Below are 21,887 nucleotides of genomic sequence, written 5' to 3'. Positions count from 1 at the left end.
ACCTATAGTGGCGATAGGCAACATTGTACATCATAAAAAACTCATGAAATGGACAGTTTAATCAAAAAGTATCAATCATTTTGGAAAAGGGAAAAACATATGTTTACAGAAACAGATGTTTCTAAATGGGTTAGTGGGAAATATACAGAATGGCACAGTGCAATTTCTACAGATCTATGTCTTGGGAATAGCCGAGCATATAAAATTGACTTCTTTCTTTGTTAAAAATCCAACTAAACTTATTGGAACATGTGTGGATTGAGTTAAGACCAAAAGATACAGGAGCAGAATTAAGTCATTTGGCTCATCGAGTCTGCCCTGCTATTTCCTCGTGGCTGATCCATTTCCCTCTCAGCCACAATCTCCTGTCTTCTCCTTGTATCCCTTCATATCCTGAGTAATCAAGAATCTATCAACCTCTGCCTTAAATATATTCAATGTCTTGGCCTCTACAGCTGAATCACTACTCTCTGGCTGAAAAAATAAAGGTTAATTATAGACAAATTTCCTTTGACAATTAGTTTACAGGACACACATCTTTTCCTAACGACAGCAATAACAGATTAAAGATGGATACTGAGAGATATCAAGTACATAACAATCAGTTGTTCACTTGCACAGCTTGTTTAATTTCTACTTTTTGTGCCTGGGGTGCTTTCTAACTGAGCGATCATGATCTTTTACAAAATGTGTGTAATTTTCATTTCATTGATTTTATTGGAAAAAAAATTAAGTTGATTTGACAGTCAGTGGGTGGTCTACTCCTCCAGTTTACAACACAGGAAGCAAAGAAAATAACAATCTGTAATGTACTTGAAGAGCCATGACCAGCAGGGCAATACATTCAGTACTGTAAATTAGCATTAGGCTGGGTCATTCCTTATCAAATGTTTTCCTTCTATATCAATCATTTTCCATAATTCTATTTATATGTGTGTTGAAAAATTAAATGTATGATCCCAACACTATGTTCACAAAATAATTTTTAATACTATCATATAACTTTTACAGAAGCACAGAAACCAGGCCTTTAAATTAACATGTGTGTTGATATATCCTATGACCATATTATTACTACTGAGATAGAAGAATGGCTGACTGGGAGAATGCAAGGAGTGGGAATAAAGGAGCCTTACCTGGTTAGCTGCCAGTTACTAGTGATGTTCCACAAGGATGTGTTGGAACCACTTCTTTTCAGAAATCAGAGGTTCAAAGGGACTTCGAGTTCTAAAGGTTATCTTGCAGGTTGAGTCAGTGGTGAAGACGACAAATGCAATGTTATCATTCATTTTCAGAGGACTAGAATTTCAGAGCAAGGATGTAATGCTTAGGGTTTATAAGGCATTTGTCAGACTGCATTTGAAGTATTGAGAGCAGTTTTGGGTCCCTTATTTAGGAAGGGAGTGCTGGCATTGGAGAGGGTCCAGAGGAGGTTCGCGAGATTGACCCCAGGAATGAAAAGTATGAAGAGTGCCCAAGGTTCTGGAACTGTACCCACCTGAGTTTAGAAGAATGAAATGATATCTCATTGAAACCTACTGTGTCTTGAAAAGCTTGTATAGAGTGGATATGGAGACAACATTTTCTATCATAGGGGTGACTAGGCAGGGCCTCAGAATAAAGGGATATCCCTTTAGAATAGAGATTAGAAGGAAATTCTTTAGCCACAGGGTAGTGAATCTGTGCAATCCATTGCCTGAGACAGTTGTGGAGGTCAAGTCGTTGGGTATATTTAAAATGGAGGTTGATAGTTTCTTGATTAATAAGAGCATCAATGGTTATGGGGAGAAGGCAGGAGAATGGTGTTGGGAGGGATCATAAATCAGCCATAATGGTATGAAGGAGCTCACTTGATGAGCCGAGTGTCCTAATTCTCCTCCTATATTTTATACTCTTGTGTAATACAACATGGAAAAAGGCTATTTGACCCATCACACCCATGCCAACCATGTCATCCTTCACATCCAAATGAATCTCATTTCCAGAACATGGCTCATGCCCATCTATACCAAGGCAATCCAAGAGCTCATTTTTACATGCTATTAAGGTTTTTACTTACATCATTCTCTCAGGCAATATCTTCCACATTCTCACCATTCTGAGTAAAATTTCCCCTTCAAGTTTCCTCGACACTTAACACCTTACCCAAAATCTATTACATGGGTCTTATTTTGGGGAAGTTTTCTGCTCTCTACCCTGTTTACATTTCTCATAATATTACATGCCTCAATCATGACTTTTATCTCTTGATGTCTTCTCCTCCAAGGAAAACAGATCAAGTTTCTCCAATCTCTCCTCGTAACTGAAACATTCCATCCTGAACAACACACTGGTGAAGAAAAGAAGAGATCCTTTCAAATCAGCCATGATCACAATGAATAGTGGGGCAAGCTTGAGTTATCTATTACTGTTCCTATCTTATACCACCCAGATGACCAAAAAACTCAGGAACCTCAACATAACTGACAATAAAGCAGGCATTTTGTCTTTTCTTTAAACCATTTTATGGAACTATTTTTGAAAGCTGAATTTAACCAAGCAGAGTTTACTGCCAAGAAGGCCCACCAGCGCATTTACTTCCTGAGAAAACTGAAGAAATTTGGCCTGTCCCCTAAAACCCACACTAATTTTTATAGATGCACCGTAGAAAGCATTCTTCTAGGGTGCATCACAACCTGTTATGGAAGTTGTCCTGTCCAAGACAGAAAGAAGCTGCAGAAGATCGTGAACACAGCGCAGCACATCACACAAACCAATCTTCCATCCTTGGACTCACTTTACACTGCATGCTGTCGGAGCAGTGCTGCCAGGATAATCAAGGACACGACCCACCCCGCCAACACACTTTTTGTCCCTCTTCCCTCCGGGAGAAGGCTTAGGAGCTTGAAGACTCGTGCGGCCAGATTTGGGAACAGCTTCTTTCCAACTGCGATAAGACTGCTGAACGGATCCTGACCCGGATCTGGGCCACACCCTCAAAATATCCGGACCTGCCTCTCAGTTTTTTTGCACTACCTTACTTCCCATTTTTATATTTTCTATTTAGGATTTATAATTTAAATGTTTAATGTTTACTAATTTTTAATATTTTTAATATTTAATATTTGTAATCCAGGGAGCAGAAAGCGCAGGATCAAATATCGCTGTGATGATTGTATGTTCTAGCATCAATTGTTTGGAGACAATAAAGTATAAAGATATCTGCTCCAATCACTGCCTATACTAATAAATTCCACAGCTTCACAAAAGCATTAAAATTATTTTCCCCTCTCTATTACGTCAACTTTTTCGCTTTAATAGTAATCAAAAAGCAAAAAAGTGAAAGCTGGAATGTGACGAGAGAGGGTTACAAAAAGTAGACATAGACTAAGATGTTAACCGTCCTGTGCTGGCACCAGTGGGATCAACAGTTGATCTGCCACCTGTCTTCAGGAGAAAGAGAGGTAAGGAAGACAATGGAGCAGCATTTGGAAATGTTAATGAAGCGACGAGAGAGCAATGGAAGGAGACACTGGTCTGAGAACTGTCAAGATCGGCTCCTGTTTGAACCCTGAACTGTTTGAAGTGTGATGGACAGGCGATACCCCAGCAGGGGGATAAAGAGGGACAGGTTCGCTGAGGCAGGACACACACGACACCCCGAGGTAACGAGACCCTGGAAGCGGTGCATCTCCCACAAGTCAGTGGGAGTTTTTGGAGGGCTGGTCGCGGGACCAAGCCGTAGACGCAGAGGGTGGAAAGGTACGATCGGCGGGAACCTGGTGTGTGTCCACCCTTGCCTGGGTGCCAGGTTCACTGCAGAGGAACTATCGTATCTGAAACGGAGGGGTCACAGTCGGTGACCTCAGAAGACATTACAAAGGGCTCGCCCGAAAGCTGACTGCGAAGAATATCGAAGGTCTGTGTGGAAGCTGTTTTGAATATTCATTCGTTTTCGCTCTCTCTCTCCTTCCTCCCGCTGTCCACCGCCACGGCAGTGATTACTGTGAACTGAACTGAACTCAATTGAACTGAACTTTGCATCACTTTGAAACTGGTCATTTACCCCTAGACGACGATAGAGCTTGATTGGTCCTGTTATCCTAGTTCTGTGTACATGTGTGTTTATCATTGCTGAACTGTTGCGTTTATTATCCTTTTGATTAGAGTACTGTGTTGCTTATTTCTTTAATAAAGCTTTCTTAGTTCCAGTAATCCAGACTCCAACTGAGTGATCCATTTCTGCTGGTTTGGCAACCCAATTACGGGGTACGTAACAGGAAACACTCAGGAAAGCAGGGAAACACTGTACAGACAAGAATATCCAATGACAATACTTGGTAAAAGTTTTTTTAAACTTTCATGATCCATATAACCATATAACAATTACAGCATAGAAACAGGCCATCTCGGCCCTTCTAGTCCGTTCCAAACGCTTACTCTTACCTACTCTCACTGACCTGCACTCAGCCCATAACCCTCCATTCCTTTCCTGTCCATATAGCTATCCAATTTTACTTTAAATGACATCGAACCTGCCTCAACCACATATGCTGGAAGCTCGTTCCACACAACTACCACTCTCTGAGTAAAGAAGTTCCCACTCGCGTCACTCCTAAACTTTTGCCCCTTAACGTTCAATTCATGTTCTCTTGTTTGAATCTCCCCTATTCTCAATGGAAAAAAGCCTCTCCACGTCAACTCTATCTATCCCCTTCATAATTTTAAATACCTCTATTAAGTCCCCCCTCAACTTTCTATGCTCCAAAGAATAAAGACCCAAATTGTTCAACCTTTCTCTGTAACTTAGGTGATGAAACCTAGGTAACATTCTAGTAAATCTTCGCTGTACTCTCTTTATTTTGTTGACATCTTTCCTATAATTTGGTGACCAGAACTGTATACAATACTCCAAATTTGGCCTTACCAATGCCTTGTATAATTTCAACATTACATCCCAACTCCTATACTCAATGCTCTGATTTATAAAGGCCAGCATACCAAAAGCTTTCTTCACCACCCTATTCACATGAGATTCCACCTTCAGGGAACTATGCACCATTATTCCTAGATCCCTCTGTTCTACTGCATTCTTCAATGCCCTACCATTTACCATGTATGTCCTATTTTGATTGGTCCTACTAGAATGTAGCACCTCACATTTATCAGCATTAAACTCAATCTGTCATCTTTCAGCCCACTCTTCTAACTGGCCTAAATCTCTCTGCAAGCTTTGAAACCTACTTCATTATCCACAACTCCACCTATCTTAGTATCTTAACTGCATACTTACTAATCTAATTTACCCATCATCCAGATCATTAATGTATATGACAAACAACATTGGACCCAGTACAGATCCCTGAGGCACACCACTAGTCACCGGCCTCCAATCTGACAAACAGTTATCCACCACTGCTCTCTGGTGTCTCTCATCCAGCCACTGCTGAATCTATTTTACTACTTTGATATTAATACCTAATGATTGAACTTTCCTAACTAACCTTCAGTGTGGAACCTTGCCAAAGGCCTTACTGAAGTCTGTACAGACAACATCCACTGCTTTACCCTCACCAACTTTCCTAGTAACCTCTTCAAAAAATTCAATAACATTTGCCAAACATGACCTTCCACGCACAAATCCATGTTGACTGTTCCTAATCAGATAATTATATATACCATCTGTAAGAATAATTTCCATCAATTTACCCACCACTGACGTCAAACTCACAGGCTGATAATTGCTAGGTTTACTCTTAGAACCCTTTTTAAACAATGGAACGACATGAGCAATACGCCAATCCTCTGGCACCATCCCCGTTTCTAATGACATTTGAAATATTTCTGTCAGAGCCCCTGCTATTTCTACACTAACATCCCTCAAGGTCCTAGGGGATATCCTGTCAGGACCCGGAGACTTATCCACTTCTATATTCCTTAAAAGTGCCAGTACTTCCTCTTCTTTAATCATCATAGTTTCCATAACTTCCCTACCTGTTTTCCTTACCTTACACAGTTCAATATCCTTCTCTTTAGTGAAAACCAAAGAAAAGAAATTATTCAGAATCTTCCCCAATCTCTTTTGGCTCCACACATAGCTGTCTACTCTGATTCTCTAAAGGACTAATTTTATCCCTCACTATCCTTTTGCTATTAATATAACTATAGAAACCCTTTGGATTTATTTTCACCTTACTTGCCAAAGCAACCTGATACCTTTTTTTAGCTTTTCTAATTTCTTTATTTAGATTCTTTTTACATTCCTCATATTCCTCAAGCACCTCATTTACACTATGCTGCCTATATTTATTGTAGATATCTCTGTTTTTCCGAACCACGTTTCCAATATCCCTTGAAAACCATGGCTCTCTCAAACTTTTAACCTGTCCTTTCAACCTAACAGGAACATAAAGATCTGCACCCTCAAAATTTCACCTTTAAATGACCTCCATTTCTCTATTACATCCTTCCCATAAAACAAATTGTCCCAATCCACTCCTTCTAAATCCTTTTGCATCTCCTTAAAGTTAGCCTTTATCCAATCAAAAATCTCAAACCTGGGTCCAGACCTATCCTTCTCCATAATTATATTGAAACTAATGGTATTGTGATCACTGGACCCGAAGTGCTCCCCAACACAAACCTCCGTCACCTATCTCATTCCCTAACAGGAGATCCAACACTGCCCCTTCTCTAGTTGGTACCTTCATGTATTGCTGCAAAAAAAATTTCCTGCACACATCTTACAAACTCCAAACCATCCAGCCTTTTTACAGTATGGGCTTCCCAGTCTATGTGTGGAAAATTAAAATCTCCCACAATCACAACCTTGTGCTTACTACAAATATCTGCTATCTCCTTACAAATTTTCTCATCCAATTCTCGCTTCCCATTTGGTGGTCTATAATACACCCCTATAAGTGTTACTACACCTTTCCCATTCCTCAATTGCACCCAAATAGCCTCCCTAGACAAGCCCTTTAATCTATCCTGCAAGAGCACCACTGTAATATTTCCTCTGACAAGCAATGCAACACCTCCCCTCTTGTCCCTCCAATTCTATCAAACCTGAAGCAATGAAATCCGGGAATATTTAGTTGCCAATCACACCCCTCCTGTAACCATGTTTCACTAATAGCTACCACATCACACTTCCAGGTATCAATCCATGTTTTAAGCTCATCCACCTTTCTTATAATGCTCCCAGCATTAAAATAAATGTAAATCCTTTACGTTCAAAAGACCAAAACCAATTGTGTTCAGAGGGTCCTGTTGGCCTTGAAGAATAAGTTCATGTGAAGGCAAGAAAGAAATATAAGAAAAAGTACATTGTTAAAGTGAAGAGTAATTATGTACTCGTGATCAGATTCAATTTGGACCTTCAGTGGAATTTCAAATTCACAAATTCTCCCTGCAAACAAATAGATTTCCACTGCGCTCTGGATTCCTCCTATAACTTGCTGTAGCAGGAAACTGGAGTCATATTGGTTTACAGTTACCATTTACAGCACAACATCAGGGGGTGAAGGAACACTTCCTGTCCTCTACTATTCTGTATTCAATGTAATGATAATCTAGGAAACTACAGGGTTTATGTCAGTAGTAGGGAAATTATTGGAAAAAAAATTAATGCTTCACTTTGAAAGTCAAGGGCTGATTATAAGGAATCAACATAACTTTACACTGGGGAAATCCTGGCTCACAAATCTAACTGAGATTTTTGAGGAGGGAACTAAGTAAGTTGATGTCCTTCATCGCAGGCTGCTCCTGAAGATTAAAAAAAAAAGCATGGGATCTAAGGTGTGTTGGGAAACTGCATCCAAATATGCTTGGAAACAGGAGGGAGTGGTCATTTTTCTGACTTGAGATTTGAACCAGTGGTGGTACCACAAGGATCAGTGCAAGCACTATTGTTGTTTGTCACATATATTGAAAAACGCCATTGCTAATTGTATATTCTGGTGAGCAATATAAAGAGCAGTTGGTAATCACTCTAAAATTTCCTAGAATTTTCAGAATCGTAATTCACAAAAAGTGGGATTGCCAACCATTTTATTTCAAATCCCCATTTCCATTCCAACGTGGCAGTCCATGGCCTCCGTTCTGTCACAATGAGACCACTCTCAGATTAGAGGAGCAACACCTCATATTCTATCTAATCAACACACGTCAAAGTTGCCGGTGAACGCAGCAGGTCAGGCCGAGACCCTTTGTCAGGACTAACTGAAGGAAGAGTGAGTAAGGGATTTGAAAGTTGGAGGGGGAGGGGGAGATCCAAAATGATAGGAGAAGACAGGAGGGGAAGGGATGGAGCCAAGAGCTGGACAGGTGATAGGCAAAAGGGATACGAGAGGATCATGGGACAGGAGGTCCGGGAAGAAAGACTGGGGGGGGGGGGACCCAGAGGATGGGCAAGGGGTATATTCAGAGGGACAGAGGGAGAAAAAGGAGAGTGAGAGAAAGAATGTGTGTATAAAAATAAGTAACAGATGGGGTACGAGGGGGAGGTGGGGCCTTAGCGGAAGTTAGAGAAGTCGATGTTCATGCCATCAGGTTGGAGGCTACCCAGACGGAATATAAGGTGTTGTTCCTCCAACCTGAGTGTGGCTTCATCTTTACAGTAGAGGAGGCCGTGGATAGACATGTCAGAATGGGAATGGGATGTGGAATTAAAATGTGTGGCCACTGGGAGATCCTGCTTTCTCTGGCGGACAGAGCGTAGGTGTTCAGCAAAGCGGTCTCCCAGTCTGCGTCGGGTCTCGCCAATATATAAAAAGCCACATCGGGAGCACCGGATGCAGTATATCACCCCAGCCGACGCACAGGTGAAGTGTTGCCTCACCTGGAAGGACTGTTTGGGGCCCTGAATGGTGGTAAGTTAAACCCGCCGATAAGGGGGGTGCTGTTGTAGTCTGGCGTACTGACCTCTACCTTGCCGAGGCACAACGAAAACTCGCGGATACCTCCTCTTATTTACCCCTCGATCGTGACCCCACTAAGGAGCACCAGGCCATTGTCTCCCACACCATCACCGACATTATCCGCTCAGGGGATCTCCCATCCACTGCTACCAACCTTATAGTTCCCACACCTCGCACTTCCCGTTTCTACCTCCTACCCAAGATCCACAAACCTGCCTGTCCTGGCCAACCTATTGTCTCAGCTTGCTCCTGCCCCACCGAACTCGTTTCTGCATACCTTGACACGGTTTTATCCCCCCTTGTTCAATCCCTTCCTACCTATGTTCGTGACACTTCTCACACTCTTAAACTTTTCGATGATTTTAAGTTCCCTGGCCCCCACTGCTTTATTTTCACCATAGATGTCCAGTCCCTATATACTTCCATCCCCCATCAGGAAGGTCTCAAAGCTCTACGCTTCTTTTTGGATTCCAGACCTAATCAGTTCCCCTCTACCACCACTCCGCTCCGTCTAGCAGAATTAGTCCTTACTCTTAATAATTTCTCCTTTGGCTCCTCTCACTTCCTCCAAACTAAAGGTGTAGCTATGTGCACCTGTATGGGTCCTAGCTATGCCTGCCTTTTTGTTGGCTTTGAGGAACAATCTATGTTCCGTGCCTATTCTGGTATCTGTCCCCCACTTTTCCTTCGCTACATCGACGACTGCATTGGCGCTGCTTCCTGCACGCATGCAGAGTTCGTTGACTTTATTAACTTTGCCTCCAACTTTCACCCTGCCCTCAAGTTTACCTGGTCAATTTCCGACACCTCCCTCCCCTTTCTAGATCTTTCTGTCTCTGTCTCTGGAGACAGCTTATCCACTGATGTCTACTATAAGCCTACTGACTCACAGCTATCTGGACTATTCCTCTTCTCACCCTGTCTCTTGCCAAAACGCCATCCCCTTCTCGCAATTCCTCCGTCTCCGCCGCATCTGCTCTCAGAATGATGCTTTTCATTCTAGGACAAGGGAGATGTCTTCCTTTTTTAAAGAAAGGGGCTTCCCTTCCTCCACTATCAACTCTGCTCTTAAACGCATCTCCCCCATTTCACGTACATCTGCTCTCACTCCATCCTCCCACCACCCCACTAGGAATAGGGTTCCCCTGGTCCTCACCTACCACCCCACCAGCCTCCGAGTCCAACATATTATTCTCCGTAACTTCCGCCACCTCCAACGGGATCCCACCACTAAGCACATCTTTCCCTCCCCGCCTCTCTCTGCATTCCGCAGGGATCGCTCCCTACGCAACTCCCTTGTCCATTCGTCCCCCCCATCCCTCCCCATTGATCTCCCTCCTGGCATTTATCCATGTAAGCGGAACAAGTGCTACACATGCCCTTACACTTCCTCCCTTACCACCATTCAGGGCCCCAAACAGTCCTCCCAGGTGAGGCAACACTTCACCTGTGAGTCGGCTGGGGTGATATACTGCGTCCGGTGCTCCCAATGTGGCCTTTTATATATTGGCGAGACCCGACACAGACTGGGAGACCGCTTTGCTGAACACCTACGCTCTGTCCGCCAGAGAAAGCAGGATCTCCCAGTGGCCACACATTTTAATTCCACATCCCATTCCCATTCTGACATGTCTATCTATGGCCTCCTCTACTGTAAAGATGAAGCCACACTCAGGTTGGAGGAACAACACCTTATATTCCGTCTGGGTAGCCTCCAACCTGATGGCATGAACATCCACTTCTCTAACTTCCGCTAATGCCCCACCTCCCCCTCGTACCCCATCTGTTACTTATTTTTATACACACATTCTTTCTCTCACTCTCCTTTTTCTCCCTCTGTCCCTCTGAATATACCCCTTGCCCATCCTCTGGGTCCCCCCCCCCCATCTTTCTTCCCGGACCTCCTGTCCCATGATCCTCTCGTATCCCTTTTGCCTATCACCTGTCCAGCTCTTGGCTCCATCCCTCCCCCTCCTGTCTTCTCCTATCATTTTGGATCTCCCCCTCCCTCTCCAACTTTCAAATCCCTTACTCACTCTTCCTTCAGTTAGTCCTGACGAAGGGTCTCGGCCTGAAACGTCGACTGCACCTCTTCCTAGAGATGCTGCCTGGCCTGCTGCGTTCACCAGCAACTTTTATGTGTGTTGCTTGAATTTCCAGCATCTGCAGAATTCCTGTTGTTTGCGTTTTCATATTCCATCTAGGTAGCTTCCAAACTAATGGCATGAACATCAATTTTTCCAACTTGCAGTAATTTCTTCCCCACTCCCATGATCCACTTTCCTCTCCTATCAGATTCGGCCTAAAATGTTAACTTTTTATTCATCTTCATAGATGCTGCCTGACCTGCTGAGTTCTTCCAACATTTTGGAAAAGCCATTGCACTGAGGCAATTCCACTCTCTCAACCTCAGAAGTCCGGGTCCAGTGGTATGAACAAACTGGGGTTTTCCTTGTTTGCAGTGGATGAGCATAACATCTTCTGCACCTTGTCACGCCTTTCGTTTTCCATGGAGCATTACAGAACTTCCCTCCTGGCCATTGGATCTCTCTACAAATCTCATTCGCCAAGTCTGCCAGAGTTGACTTTGCATGCTAGGACAGACATGTCTCTATTGCACCAGGGTATGAGGCCGCTGGGTACCCTCACCTGGTTTAGCCCATTTGTCAAAGCGGAGTACCAGGTGTGGCCATTGCTAAATGCAAACAGATACTTGTAGACACAGGTTAGAACTGAGTGTCCAACGGGTACTAAACGTGAGTGAGCTGCCCCAGAATGGACTTGACAAATCCCTTACCCAGAGGTGCTACCCCTCCCTGGACTCCCCAAGATGTGAATTTATAGAAGTGTTTTCAATTTATGAGAAGCATAAATAAGGTGAATAATAGTCTATTCCCTTGAGTAACAAAGTCCAAATCTAGATGAGCAAATTTTGTTCAACATATATTTCTAAGTGTTTTTAATTCCTTCTTACATCCTAGCTTTAAATGACAGATTATCTTCCTTACAGAGGCATTTTTAAACAAGTTAAATTGCAAAATTGCTCACATTACTTTTACTGATACTTTATAATCTCTAAAATACTATAATTTTTGGATTTAAAACACTTCTCCAAATTTTCAATCCTCAGGGACACTCTTAAAGTGCAATTCATCTTTACACTTTATTTTAATATATTATGTAAAAGAAAATAAAATACAATTACCATCCATAATTCTCACTGTTCCTGTCTCTTACTGTTCAAAATATCAATTCTTGATAATAGGCCATTAATAATAAATTTCATAGCTGCAATTGCTAATTAAGCAGCTTCAAGCCAACACGAAGATGGGAATTTCATTGACTTCAATTTGTCAGGAAATCTCTACGTTTGGATACTAACTAACACACACATTCACAAACATTTCCACAATATAACTCCAATTACATCCACATGCTACCCTATCCTATATTAATTCACACTTTCGTCACTCCATTGACAATCTATTTCCTATACTGCCTACAGAAACACCACACTCCAAAATTCAGGACAAACAACAGTTTGTGGTCCTTCATCTACCCTTGGTTAGGACAGTAAGGAATAGAAAGAAGACCATCTATTTAACAGGTGCAGTTTTGCAACTCATTGCCTCACCTGACTGGAGGAGGCAGTTCTCCTTTTCACTATGCAATAAGGGTTAAGGGTTGACCTCAAATAAGTTAGTAGCCCCTCGGCAAGCCTCAGACTCGCTCAACTCGTTGTCGTCTACGGGAAATAGCCCTCAGCCCCGCCAGACTGGGTAATTAAGTTTGTGTGGATGCTGTGGGATGTACCCCACCCTGCCAAATAACAGACAAAACACCATATACGATTAACTGATTGCAATTTATAGATATTACTGGCACCATATAATTAAGAGATAAAATATAAAAGGAAAATAAAAGGCGCCAAACTTATCAAAGTTCAATCTCTTCGTGCACAAACAGTTGGAGCTCTAGTAACGATCCTCTCTTCACGTTTCGATCCCCTCTGACCACTTCGGCCAACCGCGGTGGTCGACCAGACGCTCCACACAAGTCTGTCTCTGTCTCCTCTCCTCGCCGAAGACCCTGGACCTCAGACTCCTGTTCGGGGTTCGACCCCATTAGCCAGCTCACAGCACCGTGTCCACTCTCTCTCCCCCCATCGCGCCTTCTGCCCCAAGAACCCGCACATCACAATAGCTTACAGACACACAAGAAAGAATAACATCTGTCCCAACTGGTCATTTGCTCTCTTATCAATAATATAACCCAAACAAGCCACTAGCAAGAGAACTTTCTCAGCAGTTAACATAACAAAGAAGCCATTTCAATTAGCCTACGCATGAATATCATAGACAATCATAGTTTTTTTCCCCCAGCTTTGGGGAGTATAAAACTGTTGGGCACAGATACCAAATAAGAAGAGAATGATTAAAAGATACCCGAGAGGGAACTCATTACACAATGGGTCCTGAGTATCTTAAATTAGGAGCCAGAAGAAGTGGTCAATGCAGGTACAATATTAACATTTAAGAGGCATTTAGATAGATATATTTGTAAGGGCTTGGAAGATTCTTCGGTTGAACTTGGGCAACTAGGACTAGCAGGGAGGATGCTGCGGTTGGCTGAATGGCCTGTTATGGAGATGTAACATAAAGATTTTTACTCTTCATGTATGTGAAGGATGTAAGAAATAAAGTCAATTCAATTCAATGCAATACCATGCTCCATTACTCCATGATGCTATTGCTCTCTAACCCAGGCAGCATCTTAGTAAGCCTCTTCTGAAATGTCTCCAAAACCTCCACATCCTTGCTATAGTGGGGCAACAAAACTGTATACAACATTTAACGTGCAACTCTTATACACCATGCCCCTAGTGATGAAGACAAGGATGCCAGTATGCTTCTTTACCACTATCTTTAGGGAGGGACAGACTAGGACATTACAGCCTTTGTGCTGGGGATCTTGGATTTATAGAACATGCTGACTTTGCTTTGCTTATCCTTCCAATGGATTTGGAAGCTTTTTGTTGAAGTTGTGCTGGTGTTATCTTTGCTGTGGTTCTTTTTCATAAAGTCTCAGATGCATACAGAAGGGCAAGGATCACAGATGCTAATGTAGACTACAATCTACATCATTGTGATCTTGCACCTTATTGCTTACTTATACTGCACTTTCTCTGTAGGTGTTACTTTTATTTTGCACTTTTAAAAAAAACTTGTTCTAGCTCATTGCACTGTAATACTTTGATTTGTATAAATGCTATGCAAGACATGCTTAGCATTATATCTCAGTACAAGTGACAATAATAAACCAATTCCAATCCAGTGTTTGTGGACATGTGAATGTGTCACACATCTCAATTATGACTTCCTTCAAAAATGCAAGCCTGCTCAGCAGAGTGTTTCACATAGAATGTGGTGTCTGTAAAGACTGATAGCCAATGAGAGATTACAGGGAGATCTCAATCAGTTAGGTATGTGAGCAAGTGGCCTTCAATCCTGATAAACGTGAGGTATTGCATTTAGGGAGATCAAACCAGACTAAAACTTATGTAGTGAATATTAGTATCTTGGAGAAGCTTTCTGTACATAAGGATGATGAAGTGCAAGTGTATCCTTCACTGAGAGCTTTGTAGATGGCATAGTGAAGAAGGTATTTAGCATGCTGGCCTTCATCAGTCAAGGCACTGAATATAAATATTAGAAAGATACGTGCAGTTACACAAGATGTTTGTGAGGCCTCACTTGGAGTATTGTGCACAGTTTTGCTCACTCTACTATAGCAACAATGTTATTAAACTAAAAAGAGTGCAGAAAAGATTTACAAGGATGTTGTCTAGACTTGCGTCCTGAGTTACAAGGAGAGATTGTGTAGACTAGGACTTTATTCCCTGGAATATAGGAGATTGTGAAGTGACCAGATAGAGGTATATAAGATCGTGAAGGAAACAGACAGGGTGAAAGCATCTAGTCTTTTACTAGGGACAGGGTGCTAAAAACAAGAGGGCATAGGTTTAAAATCAGGGGTAAAAGATTTAAAAGGGACATCAAGCACGGCTTCTTCATGCAAAAGCCAGAAATAGTGGTTGTGGCAGGCCTATTAGCAAAGTTTAAAAGTCATCTGGATAAATACATGAATAGAACAGGTTCAGAGGGCTATGGGATAAACACAAGCTGTTGGGACCAGTTCACTGGGGAACACAGTTAGCTTAAGACAAATTAAGCCAAAGGTGCCAGACTGAGTAGATATCAAGAATTGCTGACTGTGTGTTCAATACAACTTTGTAACAAAACTAGCTCTACAAGTCTTGTTCAAACAATTTAACTGAAAAACTTACTCAAAAATAACAGCATTGAAATAAATGTACTGCCTTTAGTTTACCAGTAGATGGCAGTTGTTTTCAAAGAATGAACACAGCAATTTAAAGTATTAAATTGAAAAAAACAAATATCAAGTTACCTTCAGCAATGATTTTGATATTTCAAAAACAGCGGAGTTCTTATCAAACATGCAATTTCACAGAAGATGGAAGTTAATACTGAAATGCTGGATTGCAAAATGATGCATTTGGAAGGTACAATGAGATAATGTATTATTTTTAAAAAGATAAAGCAACAAAGAAAACAAGGGCTAAGTATGGCACAGTTTCACATGTATCCATGGGGAAATAATCTTCACACGGGGATAATTTGCAATATCGCTAGTTCAACCATTGTCTGTCTCCTTCCTTTCAGACATGTCTTAACATCTCTTCATCCTCTCCTCTCATCCTTCTCCCATCTCTACACTAGTAACAAAGCTAAAAGGCCAAACTACAAAACAGCTCTCATTCATTAGTACTCTGGAGAAGAATACATCTTTTTCAGCCATGGTGGTACTCCAACAAATAGACGAAGTTTGATGCAATAAATAAAAAATATATAGTTATGAAGATTATGATAGTTAACAATAGAGAGATAACATGGAAAGAAATTATACTGTGCATAATTATAAAAGATGAGAGACTGGCTAAAGTATTTGAAGATGTGAAAATTTCAGACCTTTAAAGGAAAATAAGGTAAGTGAGACGAATTGATTAATAACTTCAGAGTTGACATCAGCACAATAGGTTGAATGATCACTGCGCTGTATAGATTAATGATTTAATTATAGTCACTATCACAGTAAATATTACAAAATCGTTAAGGCCTCCCAACTATAGACTTTGCTTAAAGATGCTCTAAACTTAATGAGCAATGACCTTACGTGCGTATTGCCATTGCAGATGTGGAAAAATGTACCAAGACTCTCATTCATCATATTCATTTTCAGCTTGTTAGTACAGAGCAACTTAACATTATAAAATGTTCTTCGGTTCTTATCATGAATGGCATAAGAACAAGTCATCCTTTTCCAATGAACCAGGCGTGACAGATGCCACACATTCTAAAGCTGATCCACTGATAGCCAAACCAAAGAAGATCCCAATATTAACTTAGCTTTACAGGGACCCCCCCCCCTTCCAGAATTATAAATCTAAGCTAAACAATGAAACCTTTCTTTCCCTATCACCACACAACACAGTGGTCTATGTTCTTAACAATTTACAGATTAGAAGCTGACAAAGCTAGTTAATGTTGCAATGGCTAGGACTAATTAGTTTACTGGGTTATTTGATCCTCACTTCTTTAACTAGCCTTTTTTTCAAAATTGAAATTGATCACATAGGTTACTTTGTGAAGAAAATGCCATAATTTATTAGTGTTGCCTTTTATATTCAGGGCCCAAGAAACTGCTATGATTATAAAATCAATAATTCCTCCTCCATTTATTTCCTATTAACAAGCCTGTATAACTTGAACTTAGGTCAAAGATGACAACTCTGAAACTGCAATCAGATAGCCTGAAAAATGTAACTTGATGGGATTTTCAATTAAAAATCTTTAAATGGAAGATTTAAAAGCATCTACAATCGCAAGTATCTTCCTGTGATCAAACTATTACACAATTGTAATAATCTGGCTTAATGCACTCAAACAAATATTTCACCTTAAGATATATGTGTGTAGAATATATCTCACCCATTCCCTCCATCACAGAGAAAACAATGCTGCACATTATTAAAACTAATGGAGTTTCTTGTGATCTAAAGACTAAAATGGATATACTATAAGAAAGGAAAAGTAAGTTTAAAAACTAAAAGCAATCTAGTGTAGATGCAAAAATTTGGAAATATAAACAAAAAATGCTGGTAATACTAAAAATCAGGCATTATCTGTGCAGAGAGGAATATTAATATTTCAGGTTCTGATCTCGGGCTCTGATTTCAGGTCATAAGTTTCTCTCTCCGCCTAAGTAATTCCCCAATCTACTGATTACTTACAGCATTTTTAAAAATGTATTTGGAAGCCACAACCACAAAACCATCGAAGTTCTCCTTATAATGGGAAAGGGACTTTTTTCAGCAAAACTAAATTGTATTAATTTTTTAAAATCTGCTTTTGAATTGAGTTCAAGTAAATCCCATTTCAAAAAAAAACTACAGTTAAATTTGATAATAAGGATGTTTAAGTTGTATTTTAATGAAAGGGAAAGAAATTGCACCGGGTTAAGAAAATCCAAATTATTTTCACGGGTAAAAAAAAGTCAGAATTTTTGATCAAGTATTGAATCCAAAGGGATTGGTATAAATAGCATCAAGGTCAATGCAAACACTGAGGGACAAAGAGCCTGTTACTGTGCTGCACTTTACTATGTTCAGAGTATAATCTTGGGCATGTGAAGGACAGAATGAAAAATAAGAATGCAACTTCAATCTCACCATGAAAATGACATGTCTAAACCAGAGACCTTTCTTCCCCTCAGTCCTGGAATTTGTAATCACTAAATCAAAAACTAAAAATTACTTAATACATTTAAGTACCGTGATTGCAATGATTTAATAAAACCTTCAGATTCCAATATGGGTTGAGGGTTTAGCACTGCCTTCCCAGAATCTCACTCTCTCCACAATAGCATAAAGTTAAACGAAAATTTGCAAAAACACATCTAATTTTCCAAAGCAGAAAAAAAATACTTTATGCAGCTTTTTGAAAATCTAGACATCGATAGCTTACACTGTAAAAGTGATTATTATTGGATGGACAAGCTTTCAGAAAACCTACAACATTCTCATTTCATTGTTATAAAAGGACTGAAAACTGAACACATCGCATTAAGAGCAGAAAATTGTATGCCTTGTTAGTGAGGATGAAAATCTGCCCCCAGTGTTTTCATATAGCAACTGACCAACTGTTTTGGCCACAAAAATGATAAACATAATGTCAAAGGTACTCACATCAAATTCATTCAAAGCTGCAGCAAGTTCCCCAATCCCAACCTGTCCATGTTTGTCATCAGTCATTGAAGTAGACTGGGCTGCATTTGAAATTCCAGCAATAGCCTCTTGTACTTGCTTGAAGACATAATCTCGGTTAGCTCTGGTGGCAGCTACATCAGGATGTCGGAGGAATGCCTGGGAAGCAGTGTACAACATTGTAGCATTCTTCTTCAAAGCACCTCGAGCAGCTGCCATTTCATCCCTGCAGTGGAGATCTTTCAACTCCTGCAATTGGAAACATGCAAGACAAAGAAAGACCAGAATATCATTGGGAAAGCTCAACAAACTGATAAGCTTCCTCTCATTGAACCTAAATTGATGAGGTCTGAACTTCTACTTGTAAGTCCAACAGATACACCTTGAATTACAATGAATCCACTGTTCCAAGCAACTTTAACCATTCAAAATTAATTATGAAATACATTATTATATTTTAAACACAATAAATAAATATATTTATACATTAGGAAGTGTTTATTTACATTCTTTTAAATCCAATTATCTTAATTTACCAAAAATGTAGTTGTTGAATCCATACAAATTGAAACTATAGCAGGTACCATAGAGAGCTTACTCAGTTTAAATTCTGAGAAATGGCATGCTGGTGGTACTCTGTCAGTGGACTTCAGAGAAGTCCAACAAAGCAAGACAAAGAGCTGACGTTACATTTATGGTGTCCTGAACTTCTGGGGCTGTTTCTTTAGGAAGATCATGACTCTATCCATTATCTCTGTAGCCACTTCTTTAAAAATTTAAGATGCAGCCCACTGATGCAAAGTACATGTCAGCAGGTAGTCATCTTAGCATGTTTTCTCTAATGATTATGATTGTTTTGGATTCACATGTCCATCTTGCCCCCAATTTTCTATCGTTGAGATGGCTTAGTGTCTACAGGAACAGACATAAGAATATTTTGTACTTCCCACTTTTAGTTTCTCACCTTCACCTCTAAAGAAATGACATTCACTTTAACCCTTCTTTTCATATATACTTGTACAAACTATTTTCATAGCTTTAGATAGTTTACTCTCTTAATCTAATTTCCCGCTCTATTATCTTTTTAGATTTTTTAATATAAACTTCCCAATCTTCTGAAAAAAAACATGACATGTCTTTCCGATGTGCAGAGTTAAAGATCTGACTTGTAGCAAATTTATAAAGGATGAGTTGTAAAGACTTTTGTTCAATGGATACTGATTCCCATAGACAACAGGCTGAACACCTTCAGAAAAATTCCAAGTACAAACACATCACACACACAAACCAATAACAGCACTTTGTTGTAAAGTTGTCTGTAGGGAAACACAGAACAGTACTGTACAGTACGGGCCCATCTGCCCATGATGTTATGTCGACCATTTATCTTGCTCCAAGGTGAATCTAAAACTTCCTTCCCACGGTCTCTCCATTTAGAAACAGGCCATTCAGCTCAATAAACATATACCTGCATTTGGTTGAAACTGATTTGGATATTCAGAACAAACTTTTTTTCAGTTCTAGTCAGGGTTTTATTTTCAAATCTGCTTCTGTTACATTAACTGTATTGTTGCTTTTTCAAAGTTCAAAAGTAAATTATTAACGTACATATATGTCACCATAAACAACCCTTTCATTTTTTGTGGAAATACTCAATAAAGCTATAGAATAATGACCATAACAGAATTAATGAAAGATTACCTATCATGGACATTCAACTGGAGTGCAGAAGACAACAAACTGTGCAAATACAAAAAGTAAGAAATGATAACAATAAATAAATAAGCAATAAATATTGAGAACATGAAATGAACAGTCCTTGAGAGTCCATTGGTTTTGGAACATTTCAATGATGGAGTGAGTGAAGTTGAATGAAGTTATCTCCCTTTGGTTCAAGAGCTTGATGGTTGAGGGTTAGAAACTGTTCCTAAAACTGTTTCATGTACACGTACAGAACTTGAAAGTTTCATTACCTTTGCTACCAATTTCCACCCTACACTTAGTTCTGCACGAGCCCTTTCCTTATCTTTTCTGATATTTCTACCTCCATCTCAAGCACGAGTTTCCATCACTGTCCATTAGAAGCCCACCAACTCTATCAGCTGTTTTAACTACACCACATTGCACCATGTTTCTATTCATCAGCCCATTTCTTCATCTTTCCACATCAGTACTTTTAAGATATCCTACATGTTTCATCAGCTTACGGCTTCTCCTCTATCATTGTTAAAAGAGCACTAAATCATATTTCGCCCACATTACCCATCTGCTCTCACTTACCCTCTTCACAGCCAGAACAAAAATATGGTTTCCTTGTCACACCTTGCAAATTACCAGCCTCCACAATGAGTAAATCATCATGCAATATTCATAATACCTCCTCATAATTATATTCATCAGGATGTGTAAATTTCTCATAAATCCCCTCTCTAGTGTTCTGGTATGACCTAATTTTTCTGGTGAGAATTCTTTTTTTCTTCTATTTCTGCCTCAATCAATAAAGGTAAGGGACTTGTATGCTCTCCTAAGTACCTTAAGATTTTAGTAATTATTGTCATTGAATAATTCTGTGATTATATTTCTGTGATTATATATGTATGATCACAACAGACAGTATCAGTATCAACATGACAGTATTAGTCCATTGCTTGAAGGTGAAAATCTGTCCTGTTATTGAAAAATGAAGTAGTCTCCAATATGAGAAAGCCACAAATAACTAAAAGAAAATTGAGAAATTGCTTTACTCAAAACAAGACTAGAATGTGGAATTCTCTACAAAAGGAAGAGACTCATGCAGATGATTCCAAGGAGAAGCCAGGTAAACAGAGTGGGGAGAAAGAGTACAAACCCATGGTGATAGTTAAATAAGAAGATGGGAGGAAACAGACATTTGGTCAAATGGCTTCTTCCTGTCCTGTAACTTGTAAAAGCAGATCTAACATCGATTCATGTCATTAACTCATTTGATACATTAATAAAGTTTCTTTTTCAAACTAATTAGTTTCATCTAGTTTGATCAAAACTATTTGCATTTGGCCATTTTGTGGCAAAGCTGCATAACTTACACAGTGAGTATAATGGTTTTTGTCTTACCTGCTGTCTTCTAGCAGCCACATAATTAAGCTTAACCATTTCTTTCCCAAATTCCTTGAAGCGGCTTGCCAGATCTTGCTCATTGGTTGCATTCTTAACAGCATCCAGAGATTCCTCCACCTATGGGTTTAGGAAGATATTACAATTCATTTCCAAAATTGTATCACATTTTTAAAACTGCAGATTTTAACTAAAGAGTTAAGTCTCAAGATTTCAACTCAAGTTAATCAAACTTCACGGAGACCAAAAGGGAATTATGATTTTTCTGTACAAATTCACTCTTCAATGAGAACATAAAACATAGAAAACCTGCAGCACAATACAGGCCCATCAACCCACAATGCTGTGCTGCACTAATGTACTTTAGAAATTAGTTAGGGTTACCCATAGCCCTCATTTTTCTAAGCTCCATGGACCTATCCAAGAGTCTGTTAAAAGACCCTAATCTATCCGCCTCCACTACTGCTGCCGGCAGCCATTCTATACACTCACCACTCTCTGCATAAAAAAACGTACCCCTGACCTCTCCTCTGTACCTGCTTCCAAGCACC

The 21,887-nt window shown here is 40.0% G+C and overlaps 1 protein-coding gene across 3 annotated transcripts in view; it reads right to left on the bottom strand.

The window, feature by feature from the left end:
• ctnna2 (catenin (cadherin-associated protein), alpha 2) overlaps positions 1 to 21,887 on the bottom strand; it is a 1,304,830-nt gene that overhangs the window by 1,120,037 nt on the left and 162,906 nt on the right. For all 3 annotated transcript variants that reach the window (XM_072254800.1, XM_072254802.1, XM_072254801.1), the window contains exons 5-6: positions 21,337 to 21,456; positions 18,226 to 18,492 (exon numbers count right to left, since the gene is read on the bottom strand). In XM_072254800.1, the coding sequence (XP_072110901.1) occupies positions 18,226 to 18,492; positions 21,337 to 21,456 (387 nt within the window). The remainder of the gene's footprint in view (positions 1 to 18,225; positions 18,493 to 21,336; positions 21,457 to 21,887) is intronic.

This window comes from Mobula birostris, chromosome 4 (genome assembly GCF_030028105.1).
Source record: "Mobula birostris isolate sMobBir1 chromosome 4, sMobBir1.hap1, whole genome shotgun sequence".
Taxonomy (NCBI): Eukaryota; Metazoa; Chordata; class Chondrichthyes; order Myliobatiformes; family Myliobatidae; genus Mobula; species Mobula birostris.
Note: the sequence above shows the minus strand (reverse complement) of the source record. Positions and strands in the feature narration are given on the sequence as shown.